This window comes from Pollachius pollachius (assembly GCF_949987615.1).
Source record: "Pollachius pollachius genome assembly, chromosome: 11".
Classification (NCBI taxonomy): domain Eukaryota; kingdom Metazoa; phylum Chordata; class Actinopteri; order Gadiformes; family Gadidae; genus Pollachius; species Pollachius pollachius.
Window position 1 is genome coordinate 4679587 of NC_136944.1, and position 14487 is coordinate 4694073.

Consider the following 14487-nt stretch of genomic DNA (forward strand, 5'->3'; position numbering starts at 1 on the left):
AGAGCTTAAATGAACAGATCAGAATGTCTCAGTAGCAGTCAGCAAATAGAGCTTTGCTGCTATTGGCCACTGCAACCAAATAACCCCTGTTGTGTTTACATGACACAAGGGTCCTCTGGCTGTTCCTATTACTTTTTGGGGAGTCTGATGCAAACAAAATGGCAAACCATGTCTGGGTTTGGTTCTCCTTTAGGTTCTAACTAGTGGCCCAGAACACCACCGGTGCTCCTACCCTGTCCTCAGTCTTGCTATGCAAATGAAACGTTGTTAGAGGGAGTAACCCAAGACTAACTGAATGGAAACGGCAATAAGGGGTCAGAAAAACATAAGGCTTGACCCTTCTAAGTTATATTATTTAATAGGACATACATTCCCTAAATATGATAAAATATAATTAACTGACATGAACCCAGGCACGAGACAAACTTCAAACCACATTGCCAAGATAAAGACTGTTTTATTTTCCTTGATATATATATTATTAGCGCACCGCCCCGCCCAACCTCCCGCTGGTATCTACAAGGAATGTGATCAAAGGACCGGCATGCAGACCAGACCAGGGGAACCAGGGGAACTAGAGGAACCAGACCAGGGGAACCAGAGGAACCAGACCAGGGGAACTGGAGGAACTAGAGGAACCAGACCAGGGGAACTAGAGGAACCAGACCAGGGGAACCAGAGGAACCAGACCAGGGGAACCAGGGGAACCAGAGGAACCAGACCAGGGGAACCAGAGGAACCAGACCAGGGGAACCAGACCAGGGGAACTGGAGGAACTAGAGGAACCAGACCAGGGGTACTAGAGGAACTAGTGGAACCAGACCAGGGGAACTGGAGGACCCCCTGGCCTGTAGACCAGGGGGTCCGGGGGGACAGTGTTTCACTGTAAACTGATGTTGATGTGATTCTGGCGGGGGCTTCAGATCTCACCCGGTAAAACGACCGTTGTTGGCGCTGTGACGATGGGGAGGAGTCAGACTCGGGATCGGGGAGGGGTCGGGGGGTGACCCAGGTTTTGGGTGGCAGCACGACGATTAACGAGAAACCAAAGAACTGAAGTGAAACTGCAACACAGGCACATATGCAGAATGAACCTCACCAGGATCATCTGCTCGTCCAGACACGGGAACCTTTACTAGACGTTAGTGTCTTTTTTTTTCCCTAAATTGATTTAGTTGATATTCATCCCTCACAGGCCAGCAGGAGAAACTCAAGAGAAGTGAAGAATCTGAGCTTGTTTCCCCCTCTTTGTTGCAAAGCTGTAGTGACGTGGAGGACTGGAGTTCAGATCAGGAACGGCGTGCAGATAAACAGTAGTGTTTACTGTAACTAGGGAGATGGACCGGTTAAAACCACACACACACACGATGCAACACAACAGGAGAATCCGTACTTCCCCCCCCCCCGTTTCCAGCTCCGCATCGACCCGTCACACGAGAACAGAGCGAAGCAGGAACACAAGAACCCAGAGACAGGAACAAGATGCGGTCGGACGAGGAGGAGGAGGAGAGAGCGACCGGCGTCACGGAAGGAAGGAAAAGAGGAGAAATAAGCGGGTAAGGAGTGTTTTAATCAAAGAGCCACTGAGGAAGCAGAGAGACTGCCGGGGGGGGTCTGGGATGTTGGGGGTCCTGCAGAGGGGGTCCTGTGGTCTAAAGAGTCACTGAGGAAGCAGAGAGTCTGTCCGGGGGGGGTGGGGCGCTATAGGGCGCCCCAGGTGTCGGCGGGGGGGAACTGGTCCACGGTGCCCCTCTCGGCGTGCCGCTGGTCTCCCAGGGTGAAGCTCAGCGTGTACTGCAGGCTGGCCTTCTCCTGGAACAGAGACGGGGGGGGTTACACGCCTGCTACCGGGGAGCCATGGCTCCTCTCTGGGGATGTCAGACTACGTGTAGCGCCCCGCCTGGTCGCCCTCTGGTCGTCCATCATTGAGGTCAGACCAGGGGCCAGGTGAACAACCGGTGCTGAGCAGAGATATTACATCCGTTCATTTGAGCACAGAGTTCTATACGGGTGACCCCAGGTGATTGTCTTTGCGGGGCTGTTGGTGTGCGACAGTGTATGAATGTGTGCGTCACTGTGTGTGTGTGTGTGCGTCACTGTGTGTGTGTGTCAGTGTTTGACTGTGTGCGTCACTGTGTGTGTGTGTGTGTGTGTGTGTGTGTGTGTGTGTGTGTGTGAATGCCTGTGTCACTGTGTGTGCAAGCGTCAGTGTTTGACTGTGTGCGTCACTGTGTGTGTGTGTCTGTGTCACTGTGTGTGTGGGTGTGTGCTTGCGTCAATTGCCCCGTGTGCGTAGCTCACCTTGTCGGGGTTGGCCAGCAGCAGCACCTGGGTGACGGCGGCGGGGGGCAGCAGGGGGTTGAAGGCCGGGAGCTCCGTCCCCGAGGGGGGCTGCAGCTTCACCGCCATACACTGAGAGGGAGGAGGAGGAGACCAGCCAACCAGAGGGTAGAGGGGTTTAATGCATGCAGAGAGAGAGAGACAGACAGACAGACAGACAGACAGACAGACAGACAGACAGACAGACAGACAGAGAGAGAGGGGAGAGAGACAGACAGACAGAGAGGGGGGAGACAGACAGACAGACAGACAGACAGACAGACAGACAGACAGACAGACAGACAGACAGAGAGGGGAGAGAGACAGACAGACAGAGAGGGGGGAGACAGACAGACAGACAGACAGACAGAGAGGGGGGGGAGACAGAGAGACAAGACAGACAGGGGGGGGTGGCAGACAGACAGAAAGAGAGGGGGGAGACAGACAGACAGACAAGACAGACAGAGAGGGGGGGAGACAGACAGACAGAGAGGGGGGGGAGACAGACAGACAGAGAGGGGAGAGACAGACAGACAGAGGAGACAGACCGAGCGGCTGACATAAAAGGCAGAGTGGCCTGTGACCCTTGCGGGGGGCTGACCCTGGGCGTGGTGACCTCCAGGCTGATGTGCGTGACGGGCAGCGGGGCGGAGGACAGCATGGACAGGATGACCACCAGCACGTCGGGCCGCTCTGCCGGGGGGTCCCGGGCGAAGTGGAACAGGACCCGCAGGCTGTGGCCGTCAAACACCGTCACAGGCAGGAGGCTGCCTGGAGGAGTGAGGAGGAGGAGTAAAGAAGAGGAGGAAGAGGAGTTCATAACTTAACGGACCGCTGATGGACTCAATTGGATTTGTTTTTCAGCATTGGCAACCGAGTAAATACAAACATTGCATTGTTGCTCTATTCTTTTCTCTTTTGTTCACTTTTGTGTTTTCCTGTTTTTTTTGTGTAAATAGTTCCTGAAGGGAATTTGTCTCATGTCAAACTACTGAAAAAGAGACCACAGCAGAGAAAAGCTATCCTCCTCGCTGTTCTAAGGACCACACCCTCCCTTCAAAATCCCGTCTCCCGTTGTGAGCTGAGCTCCCCTCCTCTCGGGACCCGGGGAGGTAAACTGGGACTTACTCGGCCGAATAGACTCTAGAGGCACGAATACATCCTTCAGGGTGACCTCCGGGGCCGGTGGCGTGTCCAGCAGGGTGGGCCCGAGGCTGGGCTGGGCGCTCAGGAGAGGCCCAGGCTGCTCGGCGCAGAAGGCCGGGATGGGGCTGGGCGTCACGTTGGAGCCCGACTTGCTCTGGAGGTCTCTGAGGGTGGGCTTGACCTGCTGCCGGTCCCTGGAACACAAAGACAAGCCGGGGACGTGGAGTGTCAGCTCACCGCTGGAACACTGTCCATAACACTGACCTGATGGGTACTACAGCTTTCTACTACGGTCACTAAGCAGACGCTCTTACTCAAAGCATCTTACAACGAAGGTACAAAGCCACGCGGCGTTACCTTCTCTTGCCGTTGGTCCAGCCTTCTTGCTCCCCCCTGTGGAATCCCAACAGTATTACGGCCATGCATATTAACCATGCAGGTGAATTTTACATATTTTTTTAAGATCTTTTTCGTAATTCAATATTCAAATTCGTAAAATATTCGGTGATCAAAGAGGGAAAGCATCTGCCTCACTTATTGCGGTCAATAGATACATACCACTAGGGCATGTGATCTGATCATCGTTAGTAAGAGACCATGTGAATACAATATGACCTGAACCTCGTTAGTGACAGGCGAACACCACGTGACCTGAACCTCGTTAGTAATAGGTGTGATTACCATGTGACCTGATCCTCGTTAGAGCTTTTAACACCATGTGACCATGTGAATACCATATGACCTCAACCTCGTTAGTGACAGCTGTGAATACCATGTGACCTGATCCTCGTTAGTAACAGGTATGATTACTATGTGACCTGAACCTCGTTAGTAACAGGTGAACACCATGTGACCTGAACCTCGTTTGTGACAGCTGTGATTACCATATGACCTGATCATCGTTACAGCTTTGAACACCATATGACCTCAACCTCGTTAGTGACAGCTGTGAACACCATGTGACCTGAACCCCGTTAGTGACATCTGTGATTACCATATGACCTGAACCTCGTTAGTAAAATCTGTGATACCATGTGACCTGATCCTCGTTAGTGACAGCTGCATACACCATGTGACCTGATCCTCGTTAGTAACAGGTGTGATTACTATGTGACCTGAACCTCGTTAGTAACAGGTGAACACCATGTGACCTGAACCTCATTAGTGACAGCTGTGAACACCATGTGACCTGGTCCTCGTGAGTGACTGCTGTGATTACCATTTGACATGCAGGCTGTCGGGAGGGAGGGACTGCTGGAGGAGGGTCTTCCCCAGCAGGTCCAGCTCGTCCAGGGCGGAGGTAGCGGGGGCGGAGCTCGAGCCGGCGGGGGCGGGGCCAGAGGGAGGCAGGTGTGTGTGTGAGGGCGGGTCCGGGTTCAGGAGGCTGGGGGCGGCCGGGATGTCTGCTTCTATGCTGTCAGACGACTGGAGGGAGACGGAGGGAGAGGTCAGTCAGGGTCGTTCTGTTGTGTTAAATGATGGAACTGCTGGCCTCCCTCCGTTTAGCAGTAGAGGTGTGTTTACTTAAATTCTCCTTTCAAAACTTAATCGATCGGTCCAGCTGATTGCGTCCAGAGGCATTTTGATTTGTCATTATCTAAAAGATTTAAAATAAACGGTTGTAAGCTAATATGGATTTGTACATCAAACACAATAGCCACTAAACTGCCGCTCCCCAACCCAACTGATTGATCCTTGATCCTCAGTAAAACATCACTACATCTGTGCACATTAATGGTACATGAGATCACATGGTGCAACCCTAAAGATCCTAGTCCTCTGAAAAACCGGAGCGGTGACCTCTGACCTGGAAGGAGTCCCAGGCTGTGGAGTCCTCGGGCTGGGAGGGGGCGTTCGACGTGTGGGTGCCTTCACTCAACCCTGGGGGGCACAACCCGGGATTAGTACGGTCTGTCATCCTGATTACCGAGTACCGTCAATCAATGAATCAAGCTAACTTCATGTGTAGCACTACAGACATTTTCTGTGTATTTAAATAGTTTTTTATTCTTTTAAGTCTTATTACTGTCTTGTACTTTCTGCTGTGACACTCGATATTCCCGACTGGGATCAATGAAGTTATATCTTTATATAAAACTGTAATAACATAAAAAGGACATTAAAAAAGTTTAGTTTAAAATAACAATCCTCAATCGGACTCACATAGCTACATTTAAGAGGCAATTTTAAAGTTTGTTTTGATCAGTCAATATCATATAGAGGTCAGAGGTTACGCTGTTACCTAGCGACATGAGTTCATCGTCAAGGAGACTGATGCCCGTCTCGGGGGCGTGGAAGCCGTCTGTGGGGGAGGGGAACTCTGGGAATGAGGGCGGGGACTGAGGCGACGTGTCCAAGCCTGATAGGTCGAGCAGCGCCGTACTTCCACCTGTGACCAATAGGATCAAGGTCAGTTTGTGTTGTATGTGTCTGTACCTGTGTGTTTGTGCGTCCATACCTGTGTGTCTGTGCGTCTGTATGTCCGTACCCGTGTGTCAGTGTGTTGTTTGGTGTTTGCCCGTACCTGTGTGTCTGAGTGTTGTGTTGTCTGTGTCCGTACCTGTGTGTCTGTGCGTGTGTGTGTGTACGTACCTGTGTGTGTGTGTCCCCGTATCTGAGTGTTGTGTTGTGTGTGTCCGTACCTGTGTCTGTGCGTGTGTGTGTACATACCTGTGTGTGTGTGTTGTGCTGTGTGTGTTCATTAGGGGTGGGAATCTCTTGGCACCTCACGATTCGATTCCGATTCAGAGGTCAACGATTCGATTCTAGACCGATTATCGATGCATCTCGATGCAACAATTATTTTTTGAACATTTCCATGTGTGATTTTCAATAATATATATATACATCTGAGTTTGCTCCGCTGGGCAGTCACAATATCCCCTGCATTAGAGAAGAACCCAAAATAGAACCTCATAGAACCCAAAATGCTGCCATACGGGAGCTTTTAAAGAAGCCGGTGCAGGTCGTAAAGGTTTGCTGGTCTCAGCCATTTTGTCTCTACTTAAAGTATATAAACAATTCGCAGTCGCGCACGTGTTTGCCACGCATGCGCAGTCTATACGGGTGCGGCGCATATAGACGAGAACCGGCATGCAGAAAGGAGTTTTCTGTTGCGTTCTTCAGCAGGCGAACAAAATGTTGCATAAGGCGAACAAATGTAATTTTTAAAATTCCGATTATTAACTTATCTGCATCGAGAGCGAATCGTTTTAGAGAGAATCGCGATGCATCAGAGAATCGATTTTTTTTCCCAGCCCTAGTGTTCATACCTGTGTGTCTGTGTTGTGTTGTGTGTACTGCGTCCATACCTGTGTGTGTGTGTGTGTCCGTACCTGTATGTCTCTGTGTGTGTTGTGTGTGTGTGTGTGTTTACCTGTGTGTCTGTGTGTTATGTTGTGTGTGTGAGTGTGAGCGTACCTGTCTGTCTGTGTGTTTCCCCCGCTGTGTTTCCGTTCACCTCCTCCCCCCTGACCTGCAGCTTGTACTGGTTGATGACCTGCGTCAGGCTGTCGTTGGCCTGCAGGATCTCCGCTGAGGGGACAGACCGGGTCAGAGGTCAGGGGTCGAGGGGGACACACCGGGTCCGAGGGCAGGAGGACAGACCAGGTCAGAGGTCAAAGAGGACAGACCGGGTCAGAGGTCAGAAAGAGCCTCGCCCGCCACGACCCGAGACGTGCCGTTACAAATCCAACCCTCTAGCGACATCACATGTGGGCGTGTCCACCCAGACGTGTGACGGACAGGTCAGCCCCCCAGTCTACCCAGTGGCCTGGGCACACTGGTCCCCACTCACCCAGAGCCTCGTCGTTGTCCTCGGTGTCGCTGGCCAGACGGAACAGAGTGGGACGCATCTTCTCACAGCGCTGATACAGGTCCTACACGCGCACGCACGCACGCACGCACACACACACACAATAGGTTAATATCTATACACAGCAACTCAAAGTAACACACACACACAGATGCATGTGAACATAACACAGCTCACCCACACAAAAAAAACGTGTGTGCATCTGTGTCTGTCTCTCTGTGTGTGAGTGTACCTGCAGCAGCTCTGCGTTGCTCTGTGTGTCTGTGTGTGTGTGTGTGCATCTGCATTAGGGATCGACCGATACCGATTTTTTTAGGGCCGATACCGATACCGATTTTTTTTTCATCAGCCTTAGCCGATAACCAATACGCCGATACCGATTTTCTTGCGCCGATATTTGGAGCCGATAGTACACTGGAAATCCAGAGTTCTCGCGAGAGCACAATTTGAATTTGCTCAGCGAGTCACTCTGGGAACGAGCAATATACTTGTGTATATTCTGGGCCTCTCCTGGCCTAGAACATTAATCAATCACATCGATGTATCAATATAGGCGGGCCAAAAGCGTTGCTGTTTTACCGACCGGATACGGAAAGAGTCTTAACTAATTGGTTAGCTCCACTGGTCTGGATACGTCACCCCTTGTAGTCTTCTGATTGGTCATAGTGTTATCCAATGTGTGTTATCCAGTGATATTTTCAAATGCATGCTTGGTGCGGCCCCTCGAGTTGGGCCATTTTCATTACTCGTTGCCAGACCCTACAGCTCTCTAGATGTGGGTCTGGATGTCCAGGCTAAGCATCCCTCAATTTACATCATAAAAATGACACAATAATGATAACAAATGTTACAATGTCTCAATTTCAAAAAATTAACATTTATTGAACTGTCTGTAAATCAAGCCAAAAAATATATATATAATAATAATATAATATCGGCCGGTCGATATATCGGTCGATCACTAGTCTGCATCCGTGTGTGTGTGTGTGTGTGTGTGTGTGTGTGTGTGTGTGTGTGTGTGTGTGTGTGTGTGTGTGTGTGTGTGTGTGTGTGTGTGTGTGTGTGTGTGTGTGTGTGTGTGTGTACCTGCAGCAGCTCTGCATTGCCCGGTGTGCTGGGGGCGGCGGGATGGTACTCCTGCAGCAGTTGAGACAACAGCCCCACGCTCTCCTTCACCTCCTCGATGGTGCTCACCCGCTTGGACACCTTCTCCGCCTGCCGCTGGTCCTGAGACACACACACACACACACACACACACACACACACACACACACACACACACACACACACACACACACACACACACACACACACACACACACACACACACACACACACACACACACACGAGAAATAGGAGCTCAGCAACAATGAAAGACAAAACTAGGGTACCACTGCCCCCAAGGGAGGGGGTGAGAGAGAGGGGGGAGACACAGAGAGACAGACAGACAAGGCAGACAGACAGAGAGAGGGGGGAGACAGGCCGAGAGGGAGGGGCGAGAAGGAGAGAGGGGGGAGGCAGACAGAGAGGGGGGGAGAGAGGACAGACAGAGAGAGCGAGGGAGAGAGCGAGAGAGAGAGAGAGAGCGAGAAGGAGAGAAAGTCGAAAGCAGAGATAGAGGCTGACATACATAGGCAGAACTGATCATCTACCCAGGGGAAAGAGATGTGAGGGACAGGAGGAGGGGAGACGAAAGGGAGCAGGGCTCCCGTTACACCAGGAAAGGAAAGAAAACTCCAAATGACAATAGAAGAGAGACGACACCATTTTCTCTCCGTAAAGAAACTCTTAATCCCATTCTCCCGTTGACTCATGGCCAACCTACACCCTCACACAGAAACTCTTTCACTTTGAACTGCTCTTTACTTGGGTCTTCAAGGAACAAGGGGACTTAAGCCAGGTTCAGACCCCTACGGCATTTTGGTCTTTCACAATGTTCACAATAATCAATTCAGGCAATTATTGCCTCATCAAGTCTTGCCAAGACTTGGCCTAGAGGCACACTAGACGTTGGGCAACAACAGCAACACCTTCCCCTGAGACCAGGGAGGAGGGCTGAGGATGTGATCTGTCAGTGTCCACGTCGTAGGAGATACAACGGACTATCTTTGTCAAGCTGCACAGGATACGACAGCCAGATCGGATATCATGCGGTTCATACACACCCGCGACAGAGTTCAGAGGTCAAGGAGGACACACCGACTGAGGGTCTGAGACGGCAAAACCGTGTTGGAATCGGTTCTGCATTTTGTAGTATGATCCCAGCATTAGAGGAACTGATCTACAATCAGCACAGAGCCATGTGTAACAGTGTGCAGATAAACCTGCACGATTTCTCCTACCTCTCTGTGTCTATGCGGCTATAAACCACAATGGACTTAGCTACCTTCTGTTGGATGCTTACAGGCCCTCTGGGGGATGGACCTCCCATCACCTCCTGCTTGGGACATAATGGTCCCATGACACGCTACCAGGTGTGAGCGTGATTAGCCATTACAAGCCGTTTTGAAAATCGGCCCCTTCTGACATCACAAGTGGGCGTGTCCACCTAGATGTGTGCTGGATAGATGAGCAATGTTTGCTTCAGTCCACTGGGGAGGCTGGTAGACTATCCAGGGCGGAGAGCTCACCTCTAGAACCATCTCTTTGATGAGCTTGTTGGCTGCCTTCAGGTCGTCTGGGTGCGTGCTGGTCAGGAGGCGGGACAGCATCTGGACAGCCAATGGGAGAGAGGTGAGACACTCTATGAAGCACCAGAGGTTCAGATAAGGAGAGGGCGGGGAGAGGGGAGGGGGGGACTGACTTTGGATTTCTCTTCGTCTTCAAAGATGGCGTTCTTGGGTCTGGGAGGGGGTGGGTTCAGCAGCTTGTCAGGGGGCAGCTCGGGGTCCTGCTTGACGATACCTGGAGGAGGAGGAGGAGGAGGAGGAGGAGGAGGAGGAGAAGAAGAAGAAGAAGAAGAAGAAGAAGAAGAAGAAGAAGAAGAAGAAGAAGAAGATTAACACAAAATGGTACAAAACACTTAAACTTGTTTTGAATAATTTCTAAGCTGATGCTTGACTTTCTGGCTCAACTAGACCCAGGAGCACTGGCTTCCTATTGGCTGCCTCCCCATCTGCTATGTACTTTAACACACCTACCTGACTGCAGTGGGACTCACTACAGTTGCAGCCCACATGCTAAGAACTTAACACGCCATTTAACGATGTAGCAAAGCTGTTGTGGTTGAATTGGTTACATTCCTATCGCATCACCTTATCTTCCTCCAAATCACACCTGCTTGCTGTGAGCCTGTGTCTTGTCGTGAAGGAATGAATGTTTCTTAAATGCCCACAAATGTCTGTCTGTGTGTCTGCGTTTGTGCGCGTCTGACCCTGTTTCTTCAGCATCTGGTAGGCGTCCAGGATCTTGGCCTCGTCGGGCAGCCCCAGTGTCCAGCTGTAGATGAGCTCCAGAACCTTCTGCTTCACCGGCTCTGGGGACCGCGAGCCCAGGTACTGGGGGGTTCAGGGGGGTCAGAGGTCAAACATGGGGCTCATGGGGACCCCAAGCCCAGGTACTCGGGTCGCCAGGGGGGGTCAGGGGTCAAACATGGGGCTTGTGACACGACAGGGGCGCTAAACCTGATCTCTTGTAAACCTGACCTTGTGTTTTCACAGTGTAGCTTCCGTTGTGTGTTTTATCCTGCTCTATGTCTATGTTTTGTGTTATTTTGAATCTTGAATATCATTTGTGTGTGTTTTGATTCTGTGTTCTTACATAAAAACAAACTTATTAATGTCACCACATAAAGGACAATTCAATAACACTACACAGGACATAGGATGTCAACATAACTCAACATAACTGTGCGCGTGTGTACTCGTGCGTGCGTGCGTGTGTTTTTCTGTGACTGTCTGTGTGCACATGCGCCTTACCTTGGGCGACACCACCTTGATGAGCTCGTTGAGGAAGCGGAACTTGCCCACCTCGCTGTGGAAGCGCTTCCCACAGGCCTTCATACACGTCTCCAGGACCTGCAGGACAGACGCACAACAGACACACACACCCGGTACTGAGCCACACGCTATAGAAACCCACAACCCTGGCAGTGCTAATTCTACGCTATATGACATGAGACATCCAGGACCCAACTCAAGTCTGTCCACAATACATTAGAACATCAGCTGGTATAAAAGACAGACCCCCCCCCCCTACCAGCAGGGCCTGCATGGACTCCCACTCCTGGGGAGACTGGATCTTGTGGGCCAGGAGTCGGGTGGCCAGCTGAGGTCTGAGACACACACACACACACACACGATTGAGCTACTGTTAGATAGGGTTCATTGATGTAGAGGGCCCTGTGAGCTCCGTCATTGCAGCACGTGTAACCAGGTGATAATCTGGTATTCCCAGACAGTCTGCGTGCATCACACGTGTCAGTGAGTAAAATAAGTAAGGTCAACTCTTCAACCACAGCCTCGAGCCGTAGGAGCAGGGATACCCGAGCATCCGTTTTCACTGAATGAATACAGACACATCATAAAGACAGATGATTCGTCAATTCTGCTGAAAATGTTGGTGCAATTTGTAAATAACTTCCAGTCTGATTAATTGTGTTTAAATGGCTAAAAATAAAATCAAGTGTGGTAGCGTTTCAAATAATACAGGGACTATAAGTACAGCAGTGTGGGTGTGCAGAGGTGGCAAGATGAGTCATAGAAATGGATTGTCATTTCCTTTATAGAGTCTTTGCTCGCCTGGATGAATATTATCTGTTGAAATCAATCAAGGGAGCATGAAATGAATTATCTACAAATATATATACCACCAAGCAAGGCCACTTTGGCCAGAAATGGTGTAGATGGATTATATTTTTGTTTTTGTTGTTATTCTGCCTTGACCTGCACATTTCCTGTTCTATCCTTCTGCAACACCTGAATTCCCATCACAGGATTAACACCACGTTGTCTTTTCTTCATAAACACTTTGTTAAGAAGCAGTCTGTTAACACTTTGTTAACAGACGTGAAGGCTGTCAAATCTCCCCAGATCCATAAACTCCTCACTAATCAGAAACACAGTACATCATCCGCTGTTGGACATGGCCAGCCCTCACCCTTCCAGGTCGCCGTTGAGCTGGTCGCAGAAGGCATGGATGCTCCCCCAGTCCGTGTCCTTGTTCAGAGGGTTGGTGGCTTTGTCTGTCATGATGGGAGAAAAAATATGATACTGCAGGGCAGACAAAGGCGCCACTGTGATGCAGCTCAGGGACATTTCCTACCCATGCACTGGTCATCTCTACACCAAGACACGAATGTTTAGGATTTCGGATTAAAACCCAATCTGATTTACTGAATGTCACGTTGCTTGCTTCATAGAATCTGACACCAGAGTGCCATGTAAACCCCCAGCACCATAGAAACACCATAGACACAACAAATAGACACAACACATAGACACACCACATATACACAACACAAAGACACACCACATATACACAACACATAGACACACACAGAGACAACCACCAGCACCCAACACATAGACCAGCCCCAGGACCTAACACATAGACATAACATAGACACACAGATGGACACAACACATAGACAATCCCCAGAACCCAACAGATAGACACACGCATCCCCATGTAGTACAATGGAGCTAGCCTGCCTATGAGTGTCCGTATATAATGACCCAGTAGAGGAGCCATGCCTCTGATGCCTTGTCCCCCTGCCCTGCTAACGCCTGCTCTGGGCTATGTTGACAGCTGGCTAGCACAACAAGCTATGAGGCAAGCTAGCCCTTTAGCAGTCTGGCGGGGAGGATAGTGGGCAGCCATAGCGCTCGTCACCTCGTCTATGGGTAGCCGTTCAAAGGCGAACAGTTTGTATACTTTTGTGTCTTAAGGGAAGGTTGACGGGTGTTGTTGTAGTTTAAAATACTCACTAATGCGAGACTCCAAACTCTCGGCGTCCGGCGGCGTAGCCATCATTGACGGGATCTGTGTTTAATGTGGATGATCTCGCGATATTTGGCTCGTCACCTGAACGCGCAGACGAAGCGTGTCCTGGACAGACAGGATCTGAGACCGGTGTCGATTTGGTGGATGACTTCTGGTGACTCGACACAGGAGATCAACCGATTATATTGAATCTATTATGTTACCCTATATTCAATCAAATCACTTAATGAATCAACAAAAACATCTTATATTACACTGAACACTGGAACTATTTTGGACCTTGGTAAATCATTTGGACAACATTCATAAGATCTGGAGTAATGAGCCACACCACCGTTCAAAACATACTTGACAGAGCAGAGGCAACAGGAGGACCTCTCTATCTAATTATAGAGACCCTGAAATGTGTCTCCCTCTATCGGCAGACATGGGTCACCGCGGCCGTGCATGTAGCGCTGGGGGCTGCAGAGCCGAAAGTCAGTGCAGCCGATACAAAGTAACGGACCTGTTTATACTGCATGCTGGCCCATTTAATGGATATATAATATGTTTTTCGATGCATGTCTCTCTAGGATTATCATGTTAATGGATTTGAGGAAGACGGTGTTCAGCATGGCTTCAGCAGAGTTGTGGACAAACAACCGTGCAACGTGGACTTTTTCTAGTGAGCGGTCGTTTTATCTTGCAAGTTTTAATCACAGTAAACTTGTATTAAGGGCGAGAAAGTCGACCACCTGTGCACCGTTTTCTGGAGACTTCACTGTTATTGAGACATGAAGAGGAGTGTTTAACGTTCTGCGACCATCTCTGAAGGAGGCGGTGTTGTTTACCAACACCGCGACCCCTGAACCCATCAATGCATTGCTCTCTGTCTGCAGGTTAATCTCATGCTGACTAATCCCCCTCAGGAGATGGACCCGCTGGCGGTCCGGCTTTCTTCTGGTCAACAATCGAGACCAACAGACCAGATCTAACGTAAGTACACCACCTGACCCCTGAACTCTCAAAGCCGAACTAAACCCGGATTTCTGTAGTCTATGGCACAGGTTTTGTATGTATAACTAGTGTATAATGCATGAACATCGGTGTGTGTGAATCCTTACACGTCACTTCAACTCTGTATCGCTGAATGTAGTGCTACAGCTCAAGAGTTACACAGAGGACATCCTGATCCCATTAAATCATATTAGAGTAGGTCTCAGGTTCTGTTTGACCTAATCAGCAGGGCCGTGCACAGACCTTGTGATGGGCAAGCAAATTAAGA

The 14487-nt window shown here is 50.0% G+C and overlaps 1 protein-coding gene across 2 annotated transcripts; it reads right to left on the reverse strand.

Moving 5' to 3' along the window:
* Positions 1-70: 70 nt before the first annotated feature.
* On the reverse strand, positions 71-13253 carry LOC307082813 (ADP-ribosylation factor-binding protein GGA1-like; the record flags this gene model as incomplete). Of its 2 annotated transcripts, XM_079746531.1 has the most annotated exons (18): positions 71-1812; positions 2302-2412; positions 2921-3090; positions 3448-3659; positions 3823-3858; positions 4685-4890; positions 5273-5346; positions 5708-5854; positions 6886-6999; positions 7262-7343; positions 8366-8506; positions 9911-9991; positions 10084-10184; positions 10654-10777; positions 11198-11296; positions 11478-11553; positions 12378-12462; positions 13208-13253. In XM_079746531.1, 18 exons carry the CDS (start codon positions 13251-13253, stop codon positions 1702-1704), a joined length of 2016 nt encoding a protein of 671 aa, XP_079602657.1. In that variant the 3' UTR covers positions 71-1701. The 2 variants fall into 2 exon arrangements, with proteins under 2 accessions (XP_079602657.1, XP_079602658.1); XM_079746532.1 differs by lacking the exon at positions 3823-3858.
* Positions 13254-14487: the final 1234 nt, after the last annotated feature.